At 46.4% G+C, this 20,897-nt stretch overlaps 1 protein-coding gene across 1 annotated transcript in view; it reads left to right on the top strand.

The window, feature by feature from the left end:
• The window catches only part of LOC144127747 (uncharacterized), a 378,448-nt gene that overhangs the window by 180,831 nt on the left and 176,720 nt on the right, over window positions 1-20,897 (top strand). Inside the window, exons 6-7 of the mRNA XM_077660645.1 lie at window positions 4,160-4,248; window positions 13,932-14,027. Of these exons, the coding sequence (XP_077516771.1) occupies window positions 4,160-4,248; window positions 13,932-14,027 (185 nt within the window). The remainder of the gene's footprint in view (window positions 1-4,159; window positions 4,249-13,931; window positions 14,028-20,897) is intronic.

Here is a 20,897-nt window from a genome sequence, read left to right as displayed (position 1 = left end):
ACGCGTCCCAGTGCTTCACCTATGCCCGGTACAAAAGGTATGGCGACACGTGCTTTGCAATGGCTGCTGACCGGTTCCGCTGACCGCACCGAGCGACGTTCAACGCATTCCAAAAAATTCCTAGGGTAGCCGCAGTTCATCAAATCACGACGCATTCGTATCAAGTCCGAGGCACCATCTTCAGGTCTTGACCAGATTTTTCGGGATCGTTGAATTAGCGAAGCTGAAACTGCACGTTTGTGGCATGCCGGGCTTCCTGAAAACTTGAAACAAAAGGCGGCGGCCATCTCTCTCTACTTCCAAGTCCAAAAAAGGCAGACGGTTGACAACCTCCTCCTCAACAGTAAACGTAATGGCCTCAGCGATGCTGTTGATGTGCTCTGTGAAGGCGGTGAGTGCATCCTTTTTTATGATGCAAAAGCAATCATCAATATATCGCAGGACAACTAAATAAAGAAAAATTTCCGGGTGTTGTGTACAGAATTCCCTGCGCCAAGTGCGACTATGTTTACATCGGCGAGAGCGGGAATTTTGAAAGGCGTCTGAAAGAACACAAGTCGGACGTGAAGAACAAGAAAGTCACTTCCAACGCACTTGCGGAGCACGCCGTATCGGCAAGTCATGATATCTGCTGGGAAATGGCTTCTATCATCGCCAAAGGAAAGAACTTGCTTTCACGCCAGTATCTCGAGTCCTTGGTGATTCAGACCACCGAAAAAAGACTTATTCGTAACATCGGCAATCTCCCGCAAACCTATGCAAGATGCCTGGAACGATTATTGAAACCTATTTAAGCGTCGCGGTTCTACAATAAAAATTTAGTGAACAAGGCTGAAACTTATGTTTTGACAAAAACCTTTGGTCGGCGTCTGCCTTTTTTCTGTTGAAATGAGTTACTTACTACCCGACCAGACGAGATTTCGTAAGATTTTAGATTTCCTTAAGTATTAGTGCACACACTTACAGTCACTGTATTCTTGAGGGACAGGGACAAGCCGCTGCAATGGTACCTTCTATGTAAAAAATTGGCAGTGGCTCAGTAGTTCAGCTATGCCAAGATATACGTAGCGAGAGCTGCAGTTCCCCCTGGTTGCGCATGCATGTTGTCGAGCTTGCTGTTGTTACTATTGTGTTAAGCATTGAAGAAGTATTTGGTGAAACACGTTGTTTTTTTATTCAATTGTTTTGACAGAGATAAAAACTGCCCGATGTTCGGTAATGTAACAGGAAGTTGTCTCAATGCTGCCTACACAGCATTTAGACTGGTTGGTTTCGCTCAGGTACACAAACTGCTATGCGCCGCTTGTTACGCTCCGCCTCTTGGCGTCTCCGCTTGGTAAAACGCTCTTCGTTTTGCCCAGGCGCCTCCACCGCTCGTTTAGCCTTTTTTTGTTCATTCTTTCTCTATAGAGTGGCCAAGTGCAAAGCGACGACTTCTGGGTCCGAAGAATTGAGCTTCTCCTGACGACACCACCGCATAGCGGCGGCTGGAGTCTCCTTTTCGTCACCCATACGAAGCGATTGTGTTACACTGAGTCCTATCACCTCAGCTTTTATACACACAGCCACACATACGCAGTTTATCCACACGACCCCACACGCGGCCGCGGCAGCGGCGCTCTGACTTTATGCGCCGCGCACCAGTTGCCATTGTCCGGTTGCCGCGCATGCGCATTCACGCGCGGCGCCGGCGGCGGCGAATCTGACGCCATGCGCCGCGCACCTGCCAGCCACGACGAGGAAGCGCAACGATTTCTCGTACGACGAGCCACGATGGCAGCTGTCAAGTGCGGCATCCTAGACTAAGGATCGACCACGGTTCCCAGTGACCCTTACGGGTCAAGAACAGTTTAAATTTGTCGATAATTAAGTTTTTTCCATCCATCCATCCATCCTGCCGCTCCTCTCTGGTTTCGCGCATGCGCACTATCGGCCTCCAGGCTCAAGGCGAAATGCTCGACTGGGTAGCGTAGTGTAGCTCTCGCTGCAAAGCCCACCTGTGAACACACCAAAAAGGACCCGTGAGCTTGTCTAGTAACCGTGTTAAATTTACCGGGCTGCATGCATTGTTACATTGTTCTCATAGGTTGGGGGCAGGCGCGATGGGGCATCCTCAGCGTTGGAAGACACCTGTAAAAGGACAGTGAAAAAGCGAGTTGCCAAAATATGATCAATGTATGTGAAGACAGGCAGCATATCGTCATATTTAGTTACCACTGAAGGTCAGGCCAGCCGTTGAATGTGCAGTGCAAGCAGCAGCCTCAAACTCCCTCTCCGATTTACGTTCTGATTACATCGGTGATTTTATAGCTTTGTGTAGACTTATTCGGCTACTTTAACATTCTTATCAATATCGCCACTGAGAATGCCTTCTTTGTCTTTGCTCACATACATCCGGTTTTTACTTATGCCTAGTTTCGTCTTCACCGCTTTTAGGCTACCATCGTTCTTGAGAGCATTCTCGATTCTCTCCATATTATACTTTCTTATATCGGCTACCTTGCGCTTATTTAACTTCCATAGCTCTGCCAGTTCACAATTGGTATCGACGTGCTGGAAGTGGCAAAGGAATGCGTGTACTTAGGACAGGCAGTGACCACTCATCCGGATCATGAGGGGGAAATAACTAGCAGAATAAGAATGGGGTGGAGTGCATATGGCAGGTTTTCCGAGATCATGAATGGCAGTTTATTTATATTGTTACGTGGTGGCAAGCCAAGGAAAGCACGACATGATGACAGAATGAAGATATGATTTTATGGCTCAAGCGCCTAGCGCGAGCACTCCTTCCCGCGCCACTGCACTCTTCGTCTTCATAACATGACCCCGGTCCTCAGAGCGATCGTCCCGATCGATTGCTTGAATTACGAATGGTGAGGTGACGATGAGGATGATCAGGAAGGATAGATGAAAGGCTTGCCACAAATATGAAGGAGATGATCTGGTGGACGGTTGCCCCCAGAGCTTAAGGTCCAGCGGTCGGTCACCCACTGCGAAGGTCAAGGGTTGAGGTATCGCCGCACAGCCTGGGCGGGGTGCCGTCTTGGTTCGGGTCGTAGTCGGGTCATCGTACGTCAGGTCCTGGTCGTCGTGTCTTGTGTTCGGGGCTGGGGACGGTGCGGGGGAAAGCGGCTGGTCGGTTCTGGTCAGTTCGAGCTGGGGTTGAGCCGGGCGGCGGAGCCCAGGTCCCCTCGGCCGACGACGAAGGCGAGCAGAAGGCGGCGATGCTCCGGGGACTAGGATGACGATGAGAACCCAGCACCTCACACCAAATGTTACGAGGTGGCAAGCCAAGGAAAGCACGACATGATGACAGAATGAAGATATGATTTTATGGCTCAAGCGCCTAGCGTGAGCACTCCGTCCCGCGCCACTGCACTCTTCTTCGTCTTCATAACAATATCATTCAAGAGGAAATTATACAGCAGCTCTATCCTACCGGTACTCACCATAGGGCAGAAACGTGGAACCTTACGAAAATAGTTCAGCTAAGGACAAAGCAGCGAGATGTGGAAAGAAGAATGATAGGTGTAACGTTAAGAGACAGGAAGCGGGCAGAGTTGATGAGGAAACACACCCAAGTTAATGACATCCTCGTCTAAATCAAGATATGGAAGGTATGGGTGTGTGCAGGGCATGTAATGCGAAGACAAGACAACCTCTGCGCCTTAAATGTAACGGAATGGATTCCAAGAGAAGGCAAGCGCCGGAGGCAACGGCGGAAAAGTGGTTGGGCGGATGAGATTAAGATGCTTGCGGGGATACGGAAGCAGCAGCTGGCAAAGGATAGAGGTAATTGGAGGCATATGGGAGAGGCCTTTGCCCTGCAGTGGGCGCAGTCATGCTAATGATGATGATGTGGCCTGTGCCTGCAGGCAATATAAGCGTGAGAACAGAATAAATCGAATGAATTGCAAATAAAACCACTTTAAGAAGTGGTAGGGTTTCATTTTAAAGTAGGTAAACCGAGCATACGTGCGAGTGTGTTTAGTAGCTAGGTTGATTCATGATTTTGCTTTGTTAAGTCGTCGGCACCTCTATCGATGATATTAGACTAAGGTTAGATCAACTTAACCATGATCATTTCATGGAATGTGACCAACAAAACCGGCAGAGAAATTTTGCGAGAGCTGTTGGTGTTTTTTTTTTTTTTTTTCAGGGATGAGGAGAACAGGAAGCGCTTCCTGGTTGTGTGCTGCGCTCTGCTCTTGCTGCTGCTGCTCTTGGGCCTTTACCTTGGCTGGCCCGGTGCGTGCGTGTTTTCAAATGCGAAATGGTTTGTGCGGGACGCCTAACATCCGGCTTTCATCAGCGTATACGAGGCCCCTTAAAGGAACAGCCATGACTGTGCGCGCCCATACGATACAGTACACTGCCTCGTCTCAAGTTATAGGCAGTGCATGATAAGTGCAGAACTGAACCCCTAAATCTATAGGCCGTGCGCACTACTTTGTTTGTTTCAAAATATCTCATCCAACATTCTGCGACATAAAGTGCTTGGCTTTGTTTCAGCCTGAGGCGCTGGAACCTCAATTCAATTTCAATTCAATTCAATTTTTATTTGCATCTATACATGCGCAGATGACGGGAGTACAGACAAAAAGCCAAATGAACTCGGCTTGACGGGGTCTGTACCCCCTACAGAAATGGCACTGTGCACAATAAAGAGAACACAAACATACAATACTGGATAAACGAGAAAAAAAGCATTAGGGAACATTGTATAACAGCAATACATACGGGTAAACAAATCAACGATAGAATGCTGCAAGGAATTATATTACAGAGAATAGTATAAAATGATGCAAATAATAGTCTTGAATTTCGCATCTATAAATAATAAGTTAGTTACAAGCAGAGAAAATTGGTCAAGCATTCATGGCGTCAGTATATACCAGGGAAAAAAAGGGAACCACAGTGAGCCCAAGAAAGGAGAGATAGGTGTCTATTGAGTTTAACAAAGATGGCAGTGCGTGGCGTAACATTTGTTGACCGTAGTTAGTGCGCGCTTTAGGAACGTACCATGTTTCTCTGTGACGTGTGTTGTAAATGTTAGAATTTATTGTCAATAGAGATAAATGCTCGAAAAATTTAGCGTTCTGTTTTTTCGCAATAGTGAAACGCTTGAGTAAAATACTACGATATATGGAGGTGACCGGCTGTAAATTAAGGGCGCTGAAAAGAGGCTGCGTATGAGCGTCATATGAAGAATTGGTGATAGCGTGCACTGCTTTCTTCTGCAATAGAAGAAGTTTTGTGATGTTAGACATCGTGGTGTTTCCCCAGACTAAATGACAGTAATTCAGATGGGACAGGAAGAGAGAGTTATAAAGCAGTTTTTTGACGCTCAAGGGAATAAAAAATCGAAGTTTCGTTAGTATTCCCACAACACGAGCAATTTTGTTAGCAACTGAGTCTGTATAAAGATTCCAAAGTAAGTTTTCTTGAAATACGACCCCGAGGCATTTAATGGATGGCACAAAGTTGATAATCGAGGAGCCCATTTGCAAATGGCCGTCAATGTGGACATTTTTGTTTTTAGGTTGAAAAAGTACAGCCTTTGTCTTGTTTTTATTTATAGACAGTGAATTCAATGAACTCCATCGATTAAGTTCACTTAACGCAGCGTTCGCAAGAGCCAACAGGTCCCTTGCACAACCAGATGTAAAGAACAGACTAGTGTCATCAGCGTATATGATGAATCGGGCAGTGGTGTCAATATTCATTATGTCGTTAACGTAAATATTAAATAACAAAGGTCCAAGAATGCTTCCTTGAGGTACACCAGAATGAATGGGTAAGTTATCGGAAATACAGTTATTTATTGAAATCCTCTAACACCTGAACTGCAGATAGCTTTTGATTAAGCCAAGGAATGGGCCCCTAAAACCGTAAATTTCAAGTTTTGTTAGCAGAGTGGTGTGGTTAATTGTGTCAAAGGCCTTTGAAAAATCGATGAAAACGCCTAGTGTCACTAAATTTTGCTCAAATGCTTGTAGTATTAGTTTCTTTTGTGTTAGTAGAGCTAACTCTGTCGAGCGACCCTTTCGGAAACCGAACTGGCAGTCATTCTCAGCGGTCATTCTCAGTGTTATTAGTTTTTCTAGGCATTTTGAAACTACAGGCAAAATGGATATTGGTCTGTAGTTAGACAGGTTGTTTTTATCACCGGCTTTGAAGAGCACTGTAACCTTTGCGAGCTGCATGCGCTTGGGAAATATGCCATTTATAAAGCACAAATTATACACATGCTCAAGAACTGGGCATATCAGATCTCAAACGTGTTTTACGGGGCGTATTTGCAGGTCATCAATATCGCAGCTTTTACTATTTCGCAAGAGCGGAGAACGTGAGATAAATTTCTTCGGCGCTGGTTGGAAGTAAAATAGCACTATCATAATTTCTGTTCTGGAATTGAGGTACTCTGCGGAGCGTGGATCGTGAAAACTATTTACAAGGGACACAAGATAATTATTAAAAGCGTTTGCTAAATGCACGCCTGATGGACGTTCCCCGTTAATTATCAATTCTCGTACGCCCTATTAATGCTGACGTCCAATGTTAAGCACTGTGCTAAGGTTTCTCCACGTGATATCCGTTCGCTTTATAGCTTCAGGATTAAACAACCTATGAAGGTAATCTTTCTTGGCTTGTCTGAGAGCAGCAGTTAACCTATTTCGAAATTTCTCAAATTCGCATAGATGGCACGTGTCTCTTGTGTCTAAAAAACGTTTGAATAGAGCATCTTTTTGTTTGATTAGTTTCAGAAGTGCATGGTTATCCAAGGTTTTCTAGCTTTTCTAGGCTTCAGTGTTTTAGGATGAAAAGATTCCAAGTAAGCCTTCTTGAAAAGACGCAGAAATTACTCGTACGCGACATCTACGTCAGACTGATTGTACACCTCAAGCCAATTTATTTTTGATTTTTTTGTGCGGAACTCCTCAAGTGTAGCCGGATTAATATCTTGAATAGTCACTGGGGGACACTGCTTCGGTTCTTTAGCAGAGACATACGATTCCAAAAGGGGAAATACTGGCAAATGATCACTAATATGAGCGCTTATTACTCCGGAGTTAATAGTTCGAGATTCAATGTTTGTAGTAAAAACATCAATCAAACTTTCACAGTCGTTGCTAATGCGAGTTGGAGCAGTAATCGTGTTAAAACATGCATTAGCTTCTAATAGTCGAATGAAATCAGTACGTAGCTGTGTTTCGTTCAACATGTTAATATTTATATCGCCGCCCAGGACGAGTTCATAACTGTTTTAATTTATCCAGGATAAGAAGTTTTCCATATATGTAAGAAACTTTGCCACGCTCCCGCCTGGAGGGCGATATAAAACAGAAAATATGTTTTTTTATGAATGACAGTAAAAATTTCAAAGTCCGGTGTGACCGCCGTAAACTCGTCGACTTTTTCACACTGAAAACTTTCTCTGGCCATGAAAAGTACTCCTCCACCGTTCTTGACTGAGCGATTTTAGCAGTGTCTTGTGCAATCCGGGATCTGTGTTACTTCGTGTTCGTGTCGGTACCATGTTTCAAAAAGCATAATAACATCAAATGGAAAGCCAAAACATGAAAGCAAGGCACACAGCTCATCAGACTTATTGCGCGCTGACTGAGTGTTTAACAGGAAGAAAGATGTGCATGGTTTCTTACGATAAATTTTAGTCACCTCCGCAGCGTTCAGCGATTTACTAGCCATCGATGTGAGTGGCGGTTGGAAAAAAATGCTCGGATTCCTAGACCCTCATTTCATCTTATCGATGTCTGCAACGCAAGATATGCGCAGTACATTCGAAGTGTCTGTTTTGCGCGCGAAAATTTTGCCGCCCTTTGTCCACGCGTACTTGCATTCTTTTTCCTTCTTTCGCTCAACAACTTGTTCAAGAAGTTTCTTCAAGGCGGGGAAAAGGTGTTCATTAATAAATACCGGGCGAGAATGGGAACCATCAGCACTCTGGTAACCAAAATCAGAGGTTAAAATTCGATTCTTCCTGGCCTTTTCAATCACCGTTTCCCGTTTCGCACGAGAGCGGAACTGCACGACAATGTTGGGACATCCTTTGTCTTTCCTTGGCACACGATGGCATATGTCTACATCAGAATCAGAAATGGGTTCACTTATGACGTCGCCTAGTTTAGTCAAGATTGAAGGCAGGTTTTCATCGTCGCTTACCGGAACACCTTTAATCTCAATGTTCCGGTTCCTTGAGTACTGTTCTTGGTTTGTCACCCGGTCTTCAAAGTCAGATAGTTGTTGTTTCAGTCCTTTGCATTCCTGTGATAGCTAGGCATTTTCTTAATTTAGCGCTGAGTTTTCCTTTTCTATTTTTGCACTGCGCTCACCCATAGCATCAAACTGTTCACTGAAGAAATCTACGGATTTTTTCAGGTCTTTATATTCTTTTCGAAGTTCTTTCTCTAGTGCACTGTGCATATCTCGCATTTCTTGTTTAAAATCTTTCAACAGTTTTGTCATTTCAGAAGGCATTTCAAATTAGCAGTTCAGCAAACACTTGTACAAGAGCTTGGCAGCAGCGGTCAGGGGAAAAAATAAAAAAATAAAAATTGGCTACAAATGATTATACAAACCTGTGTATAAAATGCGCAGATTTAGTGAACCGGTCGCCACAGCCGCTGCTGCCAAGTGAGGATCAGCGGTGAGGCACAGTTCCTTTTGTAGTCGGCGCCTCTTTCGAGCAGCCAATCCTGGTCCACGGCTCGCTGACGTCACACTGGAGGCCACGGCAGTTTATAGATGAGCGGCGAAACTTGCGATAGTCGAGGAGATACGGCACGTGCAACGGTGATCCGCCGAAGATGCAGACCCAAAGCCACCGGGAAAAGCGGTGGTGTCCTGTGTATAAAATGCGCAGATTTAGTGAACCGGTCGCCACAGCCGCTGCTGCCAAGTGAGGATCAGCGGTGAGGCACAGTTCCTTTTGTAGTCGGCGCCTCTCTTTCAAGCAGCCAATCCTGGTCCACGGCTCGCTGACGTCACACTGGAGGCCACGGCAGTTTATAGATGAGCGGCGAAATTTGCGATAGTCGAGGAGATACGGCACGTGCAACGGTGATCCGTCGAAGATGCAGACCCAAAGCCACCGGGAAAAGCGATGGTGTCCTGTGTATAAAATGCGCAGATTTAGTGAACCGGTCGCCACAGCCGCTGCTGCCAAGCTGGCTACCACCATTATCGTCCTCTACGGCAATCAGCCGCTCAGAAAGAGGACCTTCTTGAAACTTAGAAAACATCCTGGCGCAAAAAAGTTCACACACACAATAGAGACGAGCAGATGACGGACAGGCGCCAACTGTTTATTGCACGAGAAAAAAAACATACATTTTATAGCGTCAAACTTCACGACTCGTGCCCACTTTCACTACACGTGCCTTCTCAAAGCCGTGACTTATCGCCTCGCACTACCATCTTTGCACTCAAAATGATACTCCGCCGCACGCAACATGACTGACGTATCACTCACGCGCAAGGCGTGAGCGAACTATTTCGCATTTTCGTTATGCGAAATAGTCCCAACAGTACGCTCGGCTGCTTGATCTTGCTTCTGCCTAGAATCCTCGCTTTTTCCAGTCGAGCTTCACACCTGCACGTGCTAACACGGCTGACCAAATTGGCATATTTATCTTTATTATTCTCTACCTTTTTTCCATGTTGCCCGAAGCGTTTGTTGACGCACCCCCTCGTTTACCCTATACAGGACATTCCACAGGTCAGGGGTATCCGTTACACCACTCTTTCCATACAGCGCATGAAAGTACGCTAATGTTTTATCCTGCACCCAGGGCGCTCAGTGCCGCAAATCAGGGATATAAGTTTGGTCAGCTTGTTTGGGGCTGAAAAATCCAGCGGTACCCTGCGTCTGTTATCCACCTTCCTCATAGTGTGTGGCACTTTTTGCACATGAGGCGTAACTTCAGGTTTACTGGCGGACCCCCACCTTCGGAACTCTTTGGATTGGTGCAGCGTTTTGTTTTTTGGAGGAGGGCTTCAGCGACGGCGGTCAGCACCGCCGAGGGGAAGGGGAAACGTTCTTGCGGGCTAGGTGGCTCATTCCAGATAAAAGGTTAGGACTGTTTGAATGGGACAAGAAAGCAGAACGAGGAGCAAAAACGACAACACAGGCGCAGTTTTTTTTCAGTTTAGTGAGAATGCAGGTGACCTAGCAGACAACAGCTGTAAAAAAAGGATGAAAAGACGATAAAATCATCGTGTGACACATAGAAAAACCGGCACGAAAGGATGGAAACAACAGAAAGCAAGAATAAAGGGTAAAATTAAAACCATAAAAAACATTAGAATGAGTAATAGAAAAACTACTATGACATTATGGAAGACAACGAAGAACAAAAGTAAAGGTTAGCATAAAATCAGATAAAACTATATTTCCGGCCCTGAAGCACAGCTTAGGAACAAAATTAGGACACAAGTGATACAATTATAGGGGGCCTTCTAAAAACTCGATTTAATTCAGTGAAAGCGAAATAGACGGCGGGCTGGCACATTTTTCGCCATTTTTTACGATGTGAAAGGCTTCGACGACCTCCCTTTGCGTATTGTCTCTTGAAAAAGAAGAAAAAAAACTGCGCCTGGTGTTGTCGCAGTCGTTCCTCGTTCTCGTGCCCTGTTCCGGTCGCGCAGTCCTAACCTTTTTTATTTATTATTTATTTTATTCGTGCATAACAACAGCTCCAATAGGTAATTATAGCGGGGAGCACAAAACATAGTAAAACAAATCCACAGTTTTTCGGCAAACTACATCTTCTGGTAATACGTCCCAATCGTTTATGGCACGCGAAAAAAATGAATGTTTAAACAGATCAGTGCGACATTGGTGACGAATCTTCAATTTATGGTCATTTCGAGAAGAAAGTTTGCCGTTGCTGCAAGTAATTTGAAACAGTGATTCTTGTTTGATTGTGAAAAAATGCTAAATAGCAATTTAAGTATCAAATTTTTGCGACGTTCATTTAAAAGGTATACAAGCGAAGCTCACGTTTTATATTGGGCACTGAGAATTCGATCAAACTTCCCGGTAACAAATCGAGCAGCAACAGACTATAACGCTCAACTGCGTGAACATACACACGATGGAACAGGTCCCACACAGGGCAGGCATACTCTAATATTGGCCGGACATATACCTAATACGCAGCCTGCTTTACTTCCATAGAAACATTCTTTAAATTCCATTGCAAAAAGCTCAGTGTCCTCCCCGCTTTAAGGGGCATATTATGTACATGTGAAGGTCACGTTCCATCTTCAGAAAACGCTACACCCAGATATTTGTAAATCGCTTCATTTTTTATTATTTGATTATCCAAGATACATCTCTTAGAAAGTTTGTTGTGTTTCTTTGTAAAGCTAACTTGAACACACTTCTTGTTCAAAAACATATATTTTTTTTTACACCACTGTTCTATCTGGAGCTGTGTGGAACCAGCCTCATTTGTCAGAACAGAATACAAAACACAATAATCGGCATACAGTCGCATTTTAGAGGTTATTCCATTTGAGATATTGGTAACAAATATAAGAAAAAGCAGCGTACCTAGAACAGACCCCTGGGGGATGCAACAAAAATAAAAATACAAGTTGTTAGGATCTTAATACTACCTTCTGTTTCCGGGAAGTTAAATAATCTACAATCCATGCGGTAATAATGTCATCAGTATTAAGATTTTCTAGTTTCTGTATTACCACCGAGTGCGAAACAGCGTCGAAAGACTTCTGTAATCTAAAAACAAACAATACATTTGGCCTTGCCATCAATCACTGAAGCTATTTCATGGTAAAATTCTATTGAGTAGTGCATGAAGATCCTCTTCTAAATCCATGTTGCCGAGGGTTTATGAACTCAATGCCAAAGAGGTGCAGCATTAATGCCGAATATAATACGTGCTCAAGTATTTTACAACATAACGGTGTGAGGGAGATTGGCCGGTAGTTGGACACGTCAGATTTTATCCCACTTTTAAACACTGGTACTACATCGGCTACCTTCCATTCATCTGGAAGCTTGCTCTGTGCAAGAGATATGCTGTAAATTACATAAAGAAACTGAGACACTGCTATAGAGCAGTGCTTTAGAACCCTTGGCGATATACCATCTGGACCTGTAGCCTTGGACACGTCTATGTTATTAAGAAGCTGAAGTATTCCTTCATGTGAAAGAACTAAAGGAGTCTTGGGTGGGTAAGCATTTCTACGTGGTTGGGTGTGAGCTGTTCTCGGAGAGCGGAAAACGGATTTGAAAAAGTTGTTGAATAACGTAGCTTTTTCACTGTCTTCTATTATAATCAAGCCATCATGAATTATGTGCCGAGGGCTGGTCTTATCACTACTGCAGCGCTTCATAAATTTATATAAAGTTTTTCTGTTGCTGCTCCGAAAGTCAGATGCCAACCGTTCAAAATATTTCTTTGGGCACCTCTCATTTTTTTATTTAAGAAGTGCCGTTAGGTTCCTTAGTTTGTGAGAAACGTGCTGTGATTTAGTTCTGCAGTATTGTGAATAAGTCCTCTGTCGTTTACGAATGAGCCTCATGAGATGGGCCATTCATCCAAGGCTTCAGCCTCTTTTCAAGCTTACTACTTTCGATGCTCGGAATATACGCATCACTGAGGCTGCTTATTCCTTCTGTAAACAAACTCCAACTGTCATGAACGCTTGCTTCTTCTGCCATGCATTCAAAATACAAAAAAATGATAATGTGGTTTCTTTGATATTGCCGTATAGTCTGCTCTGTCGAAAAAGTAAACCTTCCTGGACTTACATAATTTTTTATAGCTATGGTCACTTGTGCGGTGATTACGTGATGATCACTAATGCCAGGAACAGCACGTACATCAGATAGTACACCAGTAGTGTTACAAAACATCAGATCAAGAATATTGCCATCACGAGTAAGTTGAGATACGTATTGCACATAACCAAGCGCATCACACAAGTTTTTAAGCTCACAGTAAGCACCTGTACAGAATTCGGAACGCAAAACCCAGCTTACATCGGGGAAATTGAAATCACCTCCAAGCAGCACCAATTGAGCAAAAAACCACATGCAATATTCCGCCGTTCATTCAAGACGCCTGCTTCCGAAGCCGGTAAAATGCACCGACGACAAAGCTTGAACTATCATTTTGGCTAACACGACACCAGACTCTCACTTTAAGGTCACCACACACAATAGCAAACGAGACAAGAATAAAGGCACCCCTACCGAGCGTTGTTCTATCTTTCCGATATATATGAAAGGAACAAGGAAACACTTCACTATAGGCTACCGTATTGTCAAGCCAGGGTACTGTACCAATAATAACATCAGCTTTAACGGTATAGATTAAGGCCGCTAGTTCCTCGCTCTTATTTTTCACACTTCTGCAGCTAACGACGAGTACATCAAGGTTGCGCAGCTTTCCTCTTTTACAAACCTGTCATTGCGGTTTTACCCTGACAACCTCCTGTATCTGGGCGTCCCGTGCGTACTGTTCTTTGTGAATGAATAATTTATCGTCAGTGAGCTTCACAGTGTGTTCTTTTTTATCTTTCATGCTTTTGGCATACTCCCATAAGTGCTTCCATATTTAACGCCCCTCTCGTGGGTAGTCCCCACTCAGAGACAAATCGTTTTTCTTCAATTTGTGAGCATTTCTGAAGAGTATGACCGGTCTGATAGCGTCAGGTTAGGTCTTTCCAACACGGTGAATTTTTTCAAGACTCGCTATCTTAGCACCCATCGTAGCAGAAAAAATGCCATAAAATTCTGAGGGCGCATAAGCACACTTAAGTGCCCTCAGAATTTTTCTCAACGCGCGCAGGCGCTTGCTTCTTTCACGCGACCTATTATGCATGGCATGCCGCGCGGCACAACACTGGGACTGGAGCGACTACCGCGCGCGTCGCAGATGCGGAGAGAGAGGAGGACGACGGCGCTGCCAAGACCGATGCGCCGCAGTACAAGCCTGGCGGGGGACCACCACCCAAGAGTGAGGCCACCACTGGTGAGTGTGGACGCCTCTCTATCACAGTCGGTGCTACTGTGTTACACACAAGCCGGTGTGGAAAACGAAACGAGATCGAAACATTCGTGTCGTGCGTGTGCCGAAGATGAAAAGGCACACGAAACAGAAGACGATGACATTCACATCGGTCTGACGCTGCGGCCGTCGCTCCGTCGAACCCCTACGTCGACGCAACAGACTAGGCCGACACAGACACCGTTGAGGTCTGTCCGTTCCTTTAGTCCTGTCTATTTTTGAGCTGTACCTTTTCCTGCGGATTGTACCGACTAGCCCCGACAAGTTCCCATTTGAATATTGTCACGCCATGCAGACAGGCTTAAGGCTGAACCCATGGATGAGGTATATTTCTATCATCGAGCTAAGTTTAGCCGATGAGGAGAAAAGCGCGAGCAACTTCCATCCCCGCTAATTGGTGAAGTATCCGCTGAGGTCGTAACTCGTACATCATCCGTTGTGAGCGTAACTGAAGTAGGAACTAACGCTAGCGTGTGCAGTAGAGAACAAGATACAACTGGCAAGAAGATATTGAAAAGAGAATATGTCTGTTGCTCCCTCTCTCTAGCCCTTTCGAATTTCTGAGCCCACAAGGCCGTTACAACCAACCCGCATCCTTTGCGCGCTTCGCGAACTCCGTCAGTCGCTTTATCTCGGGTGCTGTCACCTGCATTGCGGCGCCAGTCACGGTAACTTTGGCTTCATGTTCTTTCATGTGCTAGTTATGTCGATGCTGCGACAACTGCTGTGGCGTTTGGTTTTGTGCTCGCGACCCTCGAAATTTGAGAGCAGCGGCTGAGAGACCCGCACGGATACGACGGCAACCATTACCTACGCTCGCTTTCTCGGGAGCCACAGGTCATTTCGGTGCCGAGGGACATGAACTATGATTTAGCCACTGTTGATGACGATGCAGTCATCGGGTTTGGTTCGCAGAAGAGTTTACACATTGTGGGAAACGAATTTACGAATATTCAACGGTACGTTAATTGCAGAATATTGTCGTCGGATATACTAGCCTGGACAGTGAAGGCCACTGCGTGATAGTGTTTTTCTATCCCGCCTTTACATAAATACTAAACAATTCTTTTGCAGTTATCTACAATTGTACGGCACATAGTGCTTAAAGTGCGTGCTCTCACTGTGCCCAAAATGGTTCTTCTGTATTGCGTGAACTGTAAGCAGGAATGATCGCTAATGTATTGCGTGAATGATGCACAAAAATATGTGCTGAAACGGTCCGCTGCGCCGTTTGGGATAAACATAACCACTACGGTGCGTCGACACGTATTAACTGCGTTGTACAGGATGCTGTAACATAGACATATATTGTGTATTCAGAAATATCTTTTAGACTGAAAGTAACGGGAAGAAAAGAGATAATATATATATATATATATATATATATATATATATATATATATATATATATATATATATATATATATATATATATATATATATATATATATATATATTGTGAGCGCTTTGCGCGAACTTTCATCTCTTTCATCTGTATATCCCCATCATCATCATCGTCGCTTGCCTGGAGTTGAGTTTCCTCTTCCGGTGGCGATGAGAGGAAACTACTTGATGATGAAATCGGGGTTTCTTGATGACCCGGTGGTTCTACTCGCAAGCATTCACATTACTCAAGGAAAGGAGAAGGTTAACTATTTATTTACAACATAGGTAAAAAAAAACGAGAAGAAACAAAGCAAGGAGAAAACTATTTACATGACTAAATCGTGGATCAGACGAATTCAGCCCCTGCTCAACCCAGAGCGCTTGGTTTTAAACCCTCTGTCTCCGCCCTTAGCGGGGACAGCAACCAATAAGATAACAAACGACACCCCTCACCAATCAGTGGTCAGGGAAAGGAAAATTAGGTTTCCGCCAACTAATCACAGATTGGGGAAAGACTGCCGATTAAACATTTGGGAAAGGAGAGGTTGCAATCAAATACACAAACAGCACAAACGCGACCACCCTCTCTCACGGCACCCACGGCCCAACCGTTACCACTTTCCTATTTCTTTCGCACACGCGACAAAACGATCCCTAAAGTGTTTACAGAATACACCGCACGAGACGAACACAGTCGTTACGGGAATAGTGGGTTTCCGGTCACTCGGCTAATACTCAGCCGTATCTCGTGCGCCCCCGAAACCTCGTTGTGATGTCCGAGCCCCGCGCGTTGCGGGCGAGCGCCAGAGAACGAACAGCCAACACAGAGTCCGGTGAACGACTGACTTTATTCATGTTCGCGCGCTCCGCGAACTGTGCAGTTAAGCACAGCAATGGGGCGGTGCCGCCATCTGTTGGACTCTTGGCCAAATACGACACGAGTACGAGTACGAGTACGAGGACGAGTACCGAGAGAGAGCTGTTCAGTACTTTATTGCCAACGATGTGCCGGATGACAAGAAACGAGCTGTCTTGCTCACGTGTTGTGGCCCGGCCACATACACCTTGCTGCGGAATCTGCTGGCGCCCGTGAAGCCGTGCGAGGCAAGTTTGACTACCATTTTTGATGTCCTCGGGAGGCATTTCTCGCCACAGCCGTCGGAAGTTGTTGCCTCATTCAAGTTCAACTCTAGAACACGACAGGCGGGTGAAGCGGCTGCTGACTACTTCGCAGCCCTGAACAAGCTGGCCGATGAATGCGGGTTTGGCACCTTTCGTGAGAGAATGCTGCGCGACCGTATAGTGGCGGGAATTAACGATGAATCGATGCAGAGACGACTGTTGGAGCTGCCGGACTTGACGCTTGACATGGCGAAGAAAAAGGTTATCGCGATGGAAGCGGCAAACAAGGATTCGCAAGTGCTTTCAACGGCGCCCGCGCCCTTTGTCGCGCCGACCAACGCTGTGTCACGTGACTCTACGAAGCCGAGGCGAGAAGAAACGGCCATTTTGTGCTTTCGCTGTGGTGGCGGGCATCTGGCGACGCAGTGCCGACATCTAAACAGTGTCTGCCACAACTGTGGGATTAAGGGCCATCTCTCTCGTGTGTGCAAGGGGAGAAAAAATGCGACAAACACCAGGAGAGCGAAAGATGTAGCAAATACCAGGAAAGCGGCGCCGCCGTCTGTGAACAAATCTGTGCATGTCGTGAACGATACCAGGTGTGATGAAGCCAATGAGCGACCGGATGCGCTTCAGGTATACGAATTGTGGAGTCTGCAAGGCACTGCAGGAGTTACTCAGCCATACCGCGTGGAAGTCGCGGTGAACGGAACTTCGCTGCTAATGGAAGTTGACACGGGAGCAAGTGTATCCGTCGTATCTGGGGACACATTTCACCGAAAGTTTCCGTCGGCACGTCTGAAGCCTTCAACTGTTGTGCTGAAGAGCTACTCAGGTGAACTGTCTCCTGTACTAAGAAGTTTGCCTGTGACTGTTCAGCTGGGGAACCGGAAGTGCGAGGAGGTGTTGTACGTTGTTTCTGGTGATTGCCCGTCCCTCATGGGGCGCGGTTGGATGAAGGGTCTTGGTTTGGAATTATGCAATGCGAGAGAGCTCAATGCTGTGTCGTCGCTTGAGGATGTACTGGCTGCGTACTCCACTGTTTTTGATGGCAAACTTGGAACTCTCAAGGGCGTGGCTGCCAAGATCACCATTCAAGACAATGCCAAGCCAAGGTTTTTCAAGCCTCGATCTGTACCGTTCGCGATGATCGATCGTGTTAACGAGGAGCTGCTCCGTATGGAACGCGCTGGAGTGCTGCAACCGGTAAGATCATCAGAATGGGCTGCACCCATTGTGCCTATTCTCAAGCGCAACGGACAGATTCGAATCTGTGGTGACTTCAAGGTCACGGTGAATCCTGTGACTGTGCCGGAGAACTATCCGATACCGCGTGTTGAGGATCTATTCGCCAGACTGAGTGGGGGTGAGAAGTTCTCCAAGCTCGACCTCAAGGATGCCTACTTGCAAGTGGAGCTGGACGAGGCGTCCTCGAAACTGCTGACCGTCAACACGCCAAGGGGGCTGTACCAATACACACGCCTGCCTTTCGGCGTAACCTCAGCACCGTCGATTTTCCAGAGGGAGATGGTCCGCGCGTTACGGGCGAGCGCCAGAGAACGAACAGCCAACACAGAGTCCGGTGAACGACTGACTTTATTCATGTTCGCGCGCTCCGCGAACTGTGCAGTTAAGCACAGCAATGGGGCGGTGCCGCCATCTGTTGGACTCTTGGCCAAATACGACACCCCTCCCCACCCACACAAAGAAGTTAACGTGAACAGGCCTCACGGCGAATAGCGTACATTGGGACGCTTCAAACAGTTCAACACGTGTTCCTCGTCGCCATTGTGATGTCCGAGCCCCGCGCGTTGCGGGCGAGCGCCAGAGAACGAACAGCCAACACAGAGTCCGGTGAACGACTGACTTTATTCATGTTCGCGCGCTCCGCGAACTGTGCAGTTAAGCACAGCAATGGGGCGGTGCCGCCATCTGTTGGACTCTTGGCCAAATACGACACTCGTCAACCCCTTAACAACCACATGTCGTCAGCTGTACATGGTTAGCGTTTTTCCCGGCGGGTCATCCCCGTGACGGCGCGGCGTAAACGAGGACGTCCACCGCACAAAGGGGAGGCAGGGACGGGACGGGCCCCTTTGTTGGGGACTTCCGGCCCCACTGGAGCGGCCTTCCCTGCGGACACAATATCAACGAGTTCGCGGAAAGGTCAGCGAACTCCACACCTCCCAACCAAGAATGTCACGCGGACACTTGCTGTCAGTGTGACATTAAAGTCCGGCCACAAGGTTCCAAGCATCACTGCGCACACACATACACAGCCTCAATTCGTTCCGTGCACACAAGGTTAGGACACCAATCTGCACGTTCCAGAACCTGCCATGTCCGTTCTCTGAAGGCTAACTGCCAAACTAGCCTTCACTTCCACCCGTGACTACCGCAGTAAGCTAACTAGTTACCCTAAAAAAAATTACACCTACTATTTAATCACTCGTTTGCGGCTATAGCAGAGGAAACTGACGCAAACACACATCAAAGAATTATCCTAACGTCATTGTTCCTGGCATTCTAGACGAGAGAGCGCATCAGCGCACTTGTTTAGTGACCCTTTAATATGCACGACCTCTAGGTCATACATTTGTAATGCAAGCGACCAACGCATCAACCGCGCACCAGTGGGTGCTGAACGGGTCAGGTACGTGAGCGGGTTGTGGTCTGTTGCGACCTTCACTTTAACCCCAAATAACCAAGTATCCAGTTTCCCCAGTGCCCACACGACTGCAAAAGCTTCTCTTTCGATTGCCGACCATTTGGTCTGAGCAGGGGTCAATTTCTTGCTCAGAAATGCAATCGGCTTCTGTTCCCCCTCAACAGACTGCGACAGACATGCTCCTATCGCCACCTCCGAGGCATCCGTTGTGAGAAGGAACTCCTGGTTTTGATCAGGTGCGACCAGCTCCGGCAACAACGCCAGTACCCTTTCCACCTCACCAAACGCTTCCTCGGTCTTCTCATTCCAGGGAATGACATTCGGGACCCACCTGTTGGTGAGGTTCGTCAATGGGCGAACTACTTTTGAATACTCCTGTACATATTCTCGGTAGTAGTTAAAGAGGCCCAATACGCTACGCAGCTCCTTCTTTGTTTTGGGTGCTTTCAGTTTTGTGATCGTGCTTACTCTCTCTGGGTCGGGAGCATGCTTGCCTGATCCTACTACATGGCCTAGGTATTTTACCGTTCTCTGCGCAAACTTGCATTTCGCAGCGTTTCCCGTTAAGCCTACTTCTCTCAGGGTCTCAAGTACTGCCTGTAGGTGTTTGATGTGCTCCTCCCAGGTTGCCGAAAAGATGGCGATGTCGTCAATGTATGCCATTGCATAGGAGGAATGTTCTTGTAGGATTTCGTTCATAATCCTCTGAAAAGTTGCTGCCGAGTTTCGCAACCCGTACGGCATTACCTTCCATGCATAGAGTCCTTGAGGTGTTGCAAACGCGGTAAGACGCTGCGACTGTTTGTCTAAGGCGATCTGCCAGTATCCGCGAGTTATGTCCAATACCGATATGTAGCTGGCACTTGCCACTTCGCAGAGCATCTCAGTCATATTAGCCATAGGGAAGCTGCCTGATTCAGTAACTGCATTCAATTTTCGGAAATCAATACACATCCTTACTGACCCATCCTTTTTGGCTACGCATACAACTGGATGTGCGTACGAGCTGTCAACTGGATAGACGAAGTCCCATTCTAGTAGTTGTGCTACCTGACGCTCTATCTCCTTTCTGAATGCGAAAGGTACCTTATACAGGTGTGACCTTTCTTGCTTGGTGTTGGGAAGCAGCGTTATTTTGTGGCAGCCCACTTTGCATCGACCTGGGCGCTCGGAAAAACTTCAGATGCCCCCGTTATGACCTCACCAAGCTCAAGTCTTTGTTGCTGCGTCAAAGCTTTATCTGAAATCTCGAACTTTAGGGATTGGTTCCGCATTCCGCGATGTGGAGTCTCATACACCTCACCAAACTCGCTGTCCGAGTCGAAGACAACTCCCACATTCTGGGTTCGTGCTACGTAGGGTCGCAGCCTATTTGCATGCACCCATCTGTTTCCCTCGTCAGTGTCAAGAATATAGCTGTTATCTCTCTTCGTTTCCTTTATAACAGCTGGTCCGCGCCACTTCGGCTGTAGTTTACCCACCTGGCCGCTTTCTAGTATGATGACTTTATCCCCTTCTCTGAACTCTTTTGGTCTGGCCCTAAGGTTGTATTTGGCTGCATACGACCTCTGTATGGCCTCTGCCCTTTCGTCAACCCTTTTCGCGGCGTCATTCATCCGTTCTCTCAGCTCGAGCAGATATTGAGCGGCTGGTTTATT

Source organism: Amblyomma americanum, chromosome 4 (genome assembly GCF_052857255.1).
Source record: "Amblyomma americanum isolate KBUSLIRL-KWMA chromosome 4, ASM5285725v1, whole genome shotgun sequence".
NCBI classification, from domain to species: Eukaryota; Metazoa; Arthropoda; class Arachnida; order Ixodida; family Ixodidae; genus Amblyomma; species Amblyomma americanum.
This window is presented reverse-complemented; position numbering and strand designations above follow the sequence as displayed.